Source organism: Sminthopsis crassicaudata, chromosome 6 (assembly GCF_048593235.1).
Source record: "Sminthopsis crassicaudata isolate SCR6 chromosome 6, ASM4859323v1, whole genome shotgun sequence".
Classification (NCBI taxonomy): Eukaryota; Metazoa; Chordata; class Mammalia; order Dasyuromorphia; family Dasyuridae; genus Sminthopsis; species Sminthopsis crassicaudata.
Window position 1 is genome coordinate 257,175,504 of NC_133622.1, and position 8,223 is coordinate 257,183,726.

General features: G+C 64.9%; 2 protein-coding genes across 8 annotated transcripts in view; one reads left to right on the forward strand and one right to left on the reverse strand.

Moving 5' to 3' along the window:
• The window catches only part of LOC141546871 (USP6 N-terminal-like protein), a 28,916-nt gene extending 27,116 nt beyond the window's left edge, over window positions 1-1,800 (reverse strand). The window contains exon 1 of one of the 2 annotated variants that reach the window (XM_074275018.1): window positions 1,615-1,800. The gene's annotated coding sequence lies outside the window, so the exon portion shown is untranslated. The remainder of the gene's footprint in view (window positions 1-1,614) is intronic. The other variant, XM_074275019.1, reaches the window with a different exon arrangement.
• RNH1 (ribonuclease/angiogenin inhibitor 1) lies at window positions 90-8,212 on the forward strand. 6 transcript variants are annotated; one of them, XM_074275021.1, is made up of 10 exons: window positions 90-249; window positions 5,148-5,253; window positions 5,414-5,584; window positions 5,713-5,883; window positions 6,142-6,312; window positions 6,582-6,752; window positions 6,950-7,120; window positions 7,360-7,530; window positions 7,622-7,792; window positions 7,901-8,212. In XM_074275021.1, exons 2-10 carry the CDS (start codon window positions 5,168-5,170, stop codon window positions 7,986-7,988), a joined length of 1,371 nt encoding a protein of 456 aa, XP_074131122.1. In that variant the 5' UTR covers window positions 90-249; window positions 5,148-5,167; the 3' UTR covers window positions 7,989-8,212. The 6 variants fall into 6 exon arrangements, with proteins under 6 accessions (XP_074131122.1, XP_074131126.1, XP_074131124.1 ...); XM_074275025.1 differs by having other exon boundaries at window positions 130-469; XM_074275023.1 differs by having other exon boundaries at window positions 144-574.
• The last annotated feature ends 11 nt before the right edge of the window (window positions 8,213-8,223 follow it).

The following is an 8,223-nucleotide window of genomic DNA, read 5'->3' on the forward strand; positions in this document are numbered from 1 at the left end:
CAAAGTAGCTCAGGAAAGCTGCAGAGGCGGCCCGAGAGTGGCTGCAGACAAGCTCTGGCCCCGCCCCTCCCGCCATAGCCCCACCCTCCCCCGCAAAGGCCCCGCCTCCTGCCGCTCTGGCCCCGCCCCCGAGACTAGGTTAACGGACCCAGTAGGGCCTTGGGCCTCCTCCCGTGTGCGTCGCTACCGTAGCTGCGGGACTCTTGGCCCGGCCCGGCCCCGAGGGAGGGAGGGAGAAGCGAGGCCGAGGTGAGTGTGCCCGGGGCCGGTCCTGCCGGATGCCTGGGTCCTCCCTGAGCCCTCAGACCCGAGTCCGGGGCTCCGGGGGACGTGGGACGGGAGTGTTCCCCCATCCCCCATCCCCTCCACGGGCGGCGGGGGCGGGGCCTCGCGCTTCTCCACCCACGCGCAGACACGCACACGCAGTGTCCGCGTGAGGCCACGGCGTGCCCCGGGACGCCTCGCGAGGGTAAGGCCCCTCCCTCCACGCAAGGCGCGTGCCCGGAGCTAGAGCCCTTCCTTCCGCGTCTGAAGTCGCCCCCACGCGGCAGCCCCGGGACTGCGAGGTGCGAAGGTGGGACGACTCTCGGGGTCCGACCCCGGCCCGGGGGTGGGGGCAGGACCTGCGCGCGCCCTCAGCCCTCGCCGCGCCGCTTCCGGGCCGAGCCTGACTCCGCCGCCCGCGGGCCATGCCGGGGCTGCTGCGGTGGCCGCGGTGGGGAGTTTCTTGGCCGGGCCGCCCACCCTCTCGGGACCCGGGTCTCGGGACCCCGGATTCGTCCTTCCGGAAGCTGCGGACCCCCCGGGGCGGCCCCGCGCCCACAGGTCTCCGGGGCCGGGCCTCGGGCTCCGATGGTAACTGCCCCTCGTGGCCGGCCGTCTCTCCCCTCCCCCCTCCAAGTTGGTGCCGAGATTGCCGGGAGCCGGGCCCGCCCCGGCCTTGGGCGATGGCGGGGAGGTAGCCCTGCCTGGGGGCGGCCACGCGGGGTTCCGGGTTGGGGAGGCCAGGAAGTGAGGGGAGGGCAGCCTGGGAGTAGACCCGCGGGGGCGGGGGGGGGGGTGCCGCTCCCTCCTGCGGCCTCTGGTCCGGGTTTGGAAGGGACCCCAAAAGGTTGGGCTCAGACCCGGGTCTCAAAAGAATTTGCATCTCCAAGTCAGGGGGTAAAGTTTGGCCTGGGGGTTCGAGCTAGAATTCGCGCTGCCCCCGGTCCCGGGACCAGGAGGCCCTGGCCGGCCTTGGCCGGCCGGTTCGAAGGTTGGGGGGGAGGGGGGACATCGGGACAACAGAAGCCCCTCCCCCCCCACGAGGGGGGACTTAAAGTGCTTGCTGTCTCCCCTGGGAGTTGTGTTCCATCAAAAGGGAACATGGGGCAGCGGCACCCGCTGGTCTGGGGGGACCCCATTCCTCCAGCTCAGGCACCGTTAATCATTTTACAGAATCTCTTTTGGTCTCCCCTTCCCCAAAGGCAGGTGCTGACAGTAGTGACTTAGAGGGGGAGCCTGAGGTCAGGGGCCCTGGGGAAGGCCTGCGGCCCCCAGGGCCTTCCAGATGGGCGTGGCCTCCAGCTTTCTGCCTCCCCCCCCTTTTTGAGAAAATAGTGACAGCCCACTTACTGGCTCCTGGCGACTTCAGGGGCTTGGCGGCACTGCCAGCCTCAGTCTCCCCTTCTGTCCCCGGCCACCACCACAGTGGATGATCAGCAGCATTTACCTGAAGTTTTTCAGTCTCTCCCTTGGGCAGGTCCCCAGTTTATCTGAGAACTGATTTGAATTCTGGCCTTCGGGCATGTGGGTAATCGCCCCTGGGAACCCCCCTCCCCCCTGGGAACCTCCCTTCCCTCTGGGAACCCCTCCCCAATGGGCATTCCCGTGTGGGTCCGCCCCTCCGGGCTGGGAGATCCCTCCCTCCCCCTCCCAGGGAGGGTCTAGGAGCCCTGCTCTGGGCCGGCACCCCTGGAGGGCGGGGTCCTGGGGGAGGAGCCGCGGCCTGGGAGCTCTGAGTCATGGGACTTGAGTCACATCCCCGCCTAGAGTAGGTAGCAGCTGTTGCCTGGCTCCGCGGGTCTCCCGGGCCTTTTGGGGCGCTCTTCTCTCTCGGTGCAGGTAAGCAGGGGCTCCTGGGGCCCTCCCACTTCTCAGCCTGGCCCAGGGGGCGGAGGATGCTCCCAAACTGGCAGCTCCCTGTCTGCTTCCGGCTGCTGGGGGAGGGGAGGCAGCGTCCAGACCGCGCTGAGCCAGACGTCAGGGGGTCCCTTGTAGCTAGGACTGGGAAGGAAAGCCTTGAAGGCCAGCCCAGAGGGTTTGGAGAGAGACGGCCCTAGCCAGGTGGTGCGGGGAACATGATGTAGTGGGGGGGAGGGGGCCAGGGCTGGCAGAGGTTGTAGGCCGCCGGGGGGGAGGGGTCTCTCGGCCTTGGAGGGTTGGACTCTGCTTCTGGAGCAACTGCCCGAAGAGGCCAGAGCTGGGAGGGCTCCCAGGTGGCCGTGGGGGCCCAGCTCCACCCCGGCTGACTCCTCACACAGTGGCTGCGTGCCCGCTGTGGGCCGGGCCGTGTGCCAGAGCCAGGCCCGGCACGCCAGGCGGAGCGAGTGCAAAGGCTCGGCCGGCACCGGGGCCAGTGGGACTACAAGGGGGGGGTCTGTGGGTCTGGAGGGGGCCTGTAACCTTGACTGAGGTCTGGTGGGAGGGGGAGAGCAGACACAGGGCCAGGGGCGCCCCCTCGGGAGAGACCCTCACCCTCTCTACCTCAGGCTTCTGCACCTGCCCTCAGTCCCAGAGCGGGACGGGCACTCACTTTCAGCAGCCAGGGGGGCAGCAAGCAGGGAGGGGGCCCACCTCCTTACTGTGGAAGACATATTTTTGACCTGACATGGGGGGCCCTGGGGCATTTCTCCCGTTGGGGGGGTTGTGGTCCAGACCCCCCAGCCCTGGGGACAGAGCTTTGCCATGACCTTGTCTGAAGGCACCCTCATCCCTGCCTCCTTTTGCTTCCTTCTCTATTGGGGTAGGCGTGGGGGGGGTCCCAGGACCGGAGCTGGAGGGCTTGGCTGTCCCCTTCTTTTTTGGCCTCTTGTGTGGTGGCAAAGACCCCCCTTCTCTATAGACCCAGGAGCTCTCTTTCCTTGTTTATGATGAAAGGGGCCTTTATGGCTAAATCACACGCCCTGGGCGCTGCCTTTGTTCTTGGGGTGAGATGTTTGTCTGTGCCCCATTTCTACCCAACGGCTTTGCACTTTTCCCAAGCAGTTTGGGCCACGTAGTTAATTTTTGCCCCCAAACTCCAATCTTAGGTTCTCAAATCCTAGATTACATGGGCAGCTGGCCTTGGACCCGAGTTCAGATTTAGCCTCAAACACTTGTGCGACTTGTCACTTCCCCTCATGTACCTCAGTTTCCTCATCTGTAAAATGAGCTGGAGAAGGAAATGGAAGCCACTCCAGAAAAGCCCAACTTGAGTCACAGAGAGGGGGACACAACTGAACCACAACAGCAGCAGAGCACCACGGCCTCGGTCCCGGGGACGCCGATGGTCCGCTGCTCTTTGGCTTAGCCAGGACCACACGCTTTTGATGACTGGTCCAAGGAGAAATCTAACCAGCGGATAAAACGAGCCTAAGATCAGTAGGGGCTAGAGAGCTCTCAGTAAGGATCCAGCCATCATTTGTGCCAAAGACTAGTCAAGAGCTTTCGACCTGAGACCCCGAGGCCCTTGCAGACTGCAGGACATTTCCTTGAGGGAGGGAAGGTTATGGGTGGGCTTGATCCTATCTGGCTCAAGGACTAGGAATTGCTGGAGCAATCTGGTTTTCACCAGCATGAAAGCTCTTAGTCCCTGGGGAAGGGTCCCTTTTGGGTGGGGCCCTGCTCAAACTAGTTAGTGGCAGGTGCTTTGGGGACTGAGGATCTCCACTTCTGAGATCTTAATAAGAGAACAAATTTTGGCTGGTCCGGTGGCTTTTAATGGTCATAGCTTCATTTCCCTCGACTGCCCTGCAGCCTGGCTTCAAGTCTGCTTCCCTTCACGTGGTTTTCTGAATCCCCCATATTCTCGAACTTTGGTTCTTCCAGATGAGTTTTATTATTTTTTTCGAGCTCTAAGAAATACTTTTCCCTAGTGGGGTCGGTGCGGAGTCAAATAAGCGAGCTGAGATCGAATTCTGCCTTTATTCTTAGAGTGGCTTGTGGGTCTACCCCAAGAAACTCCCTTCTGCAGTTTCTCATTTGCATGGATTTGAGGTGCTCAGAGACCTTAAGCCGCTGGTCCTTTGACTTTTCTGCTCCACCCTTCTTTTGAGATCCTCTGGGCTTCCCCCCTGCTGCCTCCTGGCCACACCTGTTCCTCTCCCTGGGAATTGTCTTGTCTCTAAGGCTGCTCTGGCTCCAAGGCTAGGCAGGCCCAGTCCTGCAGTGCCCTAGAGGGGGACAAGGGCAAGGGTCAAGGCCTGTGGCGATTTGGGGGGGACTGGGCAGAAGTTTAGGCTCCCTGTCAGGAGCAGCCAGAAGCTGCCGAGGCTGGAGATTATGGGTCTCCATCTGGGCCCGGGTTAGGCAGAGGCCTCCAAAGCCCCAAATGACTCACTGGATTGGGCCAGGGACTGCTCTCTACTCCTAGCCCTGGCTTGTGGTGCCCTGGGGGCCTCTATCCTAGCCTCGGCCTTCTGCTTCTTGCCCCTAACTTGAGGCTTCCCCTCAGCTCTCTACCATATTGGTTGTTTGTGTTAGCCTGGAGTTCCAGGAGCCCTTGCTTACCTACCCTTCCCCAGCACCCATACTACTGCCTCAGGGAATCGGGGTGCCCACTGGCCCCTTGACCTGATTCCTTGGGAAGGGAACCTGCGAATGGGTGGCTCGGGTCCCTGCTTGGAGAGGGGGGCCACTGAGCGAGAACGAGAGGGGACCGCCCCCGTTGGGAAGGTCTGTCCTGTTGATTGATGGAGGGGAGGGAATGGCCCCCGTGCACCCTCCATGCATCTGTTGTAAACACAGCCGGAGCAGACTCGGGGTGAGTTTGGGCTGTACCCCGCCTCTCCCCAGTCCAGTGGGGCCTGTGGGCGTGTTGGCAGGTGCAATCTCTCAGCAGACGGGCTCTGGTTCCTGGGGGCGCTCCAACTGGCCTGACTTTGCCCCCTACCCATCTCCCTCTCCAGGTACCACTCCCTCGCCCACCATGAGCCTGGACATTCAGTGTGAGGATCTGAGCACTGCCCGCTGGACGGAGCTTCTTCCCTCTATGCAGCAGTATGGCGTCATCAGGTAGGGACTGGCTCCTGCTGTGGCTGTGGGGACGGGGGTAAGGGGGCCAGCTGTGGCGGTCCCCCGGGCCTCTCCAGAAAGGGGGGCCCCTTTTGCCCTTGGGGTTCCCGGGCCAGGCGGCCTCTGGGGGCCCCACTTCTGACCCGGCCTTCGTCTTCAGGCTCGACGACTGCGGCCTCACAGACGCCATGTGCGCCAAAATCAGCTCCGTGCTCCAGGACAACTTGTCCCTGACAGAACTCAGCCTCGCCAACAACGAGCTGAGGGACTCGGGGGTGCAGATGGTGCTGAGCGGCCTGCAGACTCCCACCTGCAAGATCCAGAAGCTCAGGTGAGTGCCTCGGGTGGGTTGGGCTGCAGGAGCTGCCCCTGCCTGGGCCGAAGCGGGAAGCACTCGCACCCCCGGTCCCCGCCCCGCTTTGTGGCCCTGACCCCGGGCGCCGCCCCCGTCTCTGCCAGCCTGCAGAACTGCAACATCACGGGCGCCAGCTGCGAGCTGATCCCGGCCCTGCTGCGCACCAAGTCCACCCTGACGGACCTGCAGCTGAGCGACAACCACCTGGGCGACGAGGGCGTGAAGCTGCTGTGCGAGGGCTTGATGGACCCCAAGTGCAACCTGCAGAGGCTGGAGTGAGTGCCCGGCCCGGGCCCTCCGGGCCGCTGGGATCAGAGCAAGGGTTAGGGGAGAGGTTGGGGGGGCAGCCGAGGCCGTAGGAGGGGGTAGGGAACGAGGGGTTGGGAGGAGAGGGGTCGGGTTTGGACCTGGGGCGTCGATCCGAGAACGGAGAGCAATAGAGATCGGGGCAGGAAAGGCAGAGCAGTCACTGCATGGCGGGAGGAGGGGCCGGGGCGGCCGGGGTCCTCAGTGCCCTTTGCCCTCCCGGCCAGGCTGGAGTACTGCGAGTTCACCTCTGCCAGCTGCGAAGCTCTGTCCTCCGTGCTCAAAAGCAAGAACTCCCTGAAGGAGCTGACCCTGAACAACAACGAGCTGGGCGAGGCCGGGGTGCTCCTCCTCTGCCAGGGCCTGATGGAGCCCAACTGCAACCTGCAGGTCTTGAAGTGAGTGCTCCGGGGCCGGAGAGCAGGGCTCTGAGCAGGTCGCTCAGCGGCCTCCCCTCCCGCGGGGGCCGGCTGCTCGGGGACGGGACGGAACTCGACGCCATGTTGGTCAGGGGTCCGGCGCAGGCCGGGAGGCGGGGCAGGACCGCCTGGGAGCCTCCCAGAGGCAAGGGTGCAGCTGTGAAGTCCCTCCCGGGCCCGGCCCCAGGAGGGCGCCCGCTGCCGGGGGGCACGGCAAGGCCCATTGGACCCGTCTCTTTGTGCCACAGGCTGGAGGGCTGCGGAGTCACGGCTGCCAACTGCAGGAACCTTAGCTCGGTCCTCCAGACCAAGGAGTCTCTGGAGGAGCTGTGCCTGGGGGAGAACAAGATCGGGGACGCCGGCCTGGCCCAGCTGTGCCAGGGCATCCTGAGCCCCGCCTGCAGGCTGAAGACTCTGTGGTGAGGGGCCCCGGGCGGGCAGGGCCTGGGGAGCTTTCCATAGCAACCTTGGGGAGCAGCTGGCCTGGGCGGCCGCATTTAGGAGGCACCTACTGCATGCCATCAGCCATTGAACTGAGCCAACTCCTCAGGGCTGGGGCGGGGCGCGGCAGAGCCCTCCTCCCTCCCTGCTCAGCCCCCTCCTCCTCCCTCCTCAGGCTGTGGGAGTGTGACATCACAGCCGAGGGCTGCCGGGCCCTGGCCCAGGTGCTGAAGGGCAAAGCCTGCTTGAAAAAGCTGAGTCTCATCTGCAACCAGCTGGGCGACGAAGGGGCCGAACTGCTGTGCCAGGCGCTGCTGGACCCCGCCTGCCAGCTGGAGGAGCTGTGGTGGGTGTGCCGGGGGCCCGGGGTGCCCCCCCAGCTGCCCCCCACTTCCATTGCCCCTGATCTCAATCTCCCCCCCAGCTCTGCCCCCCCAGCTGCCCCTGGTCTCAGTCCCCCCTCCCCCCACCGCAGCCCCTGGTCTCAGTCCCCCCTCCCCCAGCTCTGCCCCCCCCCAGCTGCCCCTGGTCTCAGTCCCCCCTCCCCCCCCAGCTGCCCCTGGTCTCAGCCCCCCCTCCCCCCAGGCTCAGGACGTGCGGCTTCACGGTGGCGAGCTGCCCCAACTTCTGCACGCTTCTGGAGAAGAACCGGACCCTGAAGGAGCTGCAGCTGAGCACCAACGCGCTGGAGGACACGGGCGTGGAGCTCATGAGCAAGGGCCTCCTGCAGGCCGAGTGCCCCGTCCAGAGCCTCTGGTGAGGGCGGGGCCGGGCCCTCACCCCCAGGGGTCGCTGGGGCGGATCTGCCTGGGGGCGGGGCTCCTGACCGGCGCGCTGCCCCCTACAGGCTGGGGGATTGCGAGCTCTCGGACGAGTGCTGCGGGACCCTGGCCAACATCCTGCTCAACAACCACACCCTGAAGGAGCTGGACCTGAGCAACAACAGGATGGGGGACGCGGGCATCCGGAAGCTGGTGGCCAGCCTCAAGCAGCCCGCCTGCACCTTGGAGCAGCTGGTGTGAGTGCCCGGAGGGGGGGCCTGGGGGCGGGGCGGCCCGCATGGGGGCCTGGAGGGGGAGGGCTCTCCTGAAAAGTCCCCCAGCCCCCCACTCTTCTCTCCCTCCAGCCTGTTTGACATTTACTGGACGGAGGAGGTGGACAACGAACTGCGGGCGCTGAAGGAGATCAAACCCAACTTGCGCATCACATCCTGACCCACTGCCAGGCCTCCTTTGCCGTCCCCCCTTCGGGTCCCCTGGGAGGGGCCCAGGAGGAGGAAGGCCTGGTCCGGCTGCGCCCCCTGGAGGCCCTCAGGCCGTGGTCCGAGGACCCCCGTTTCTCTAGCCTCGGGACCCCAAATCGAGCTCCCGTTTGAGGAGCTTTGAGACTGACCCTTAACACTTTCTTCCTATTTTAATAAAAGAGCTTTTGGACCCAGTCTGGTGCTCG

Coding starts and splice junctions, on each gene's coding strand:
- RNH1 (XM_074275020.1), top strand. CDS start 690: ATGCCGGGGCTGCTGCGGTGGCCGCGGTGGGGAGTTTCTTGGCCGGGC. Junction 6,313..6,581: donor TGCAACCTGCAGGTCTTGAA/GTGAGTGCTCCG, acceptor TTTGTGCCACAG/GCTGGAGGGCTGCGGAGTCA. Junction 7,121..7,359: donor TGCCAGCTGGAGGAGCTGTG/GTGGGTGTGCCG, acceptor CCCTCCCCCCAG/GCTCAGGACGTGCGGCTTCA.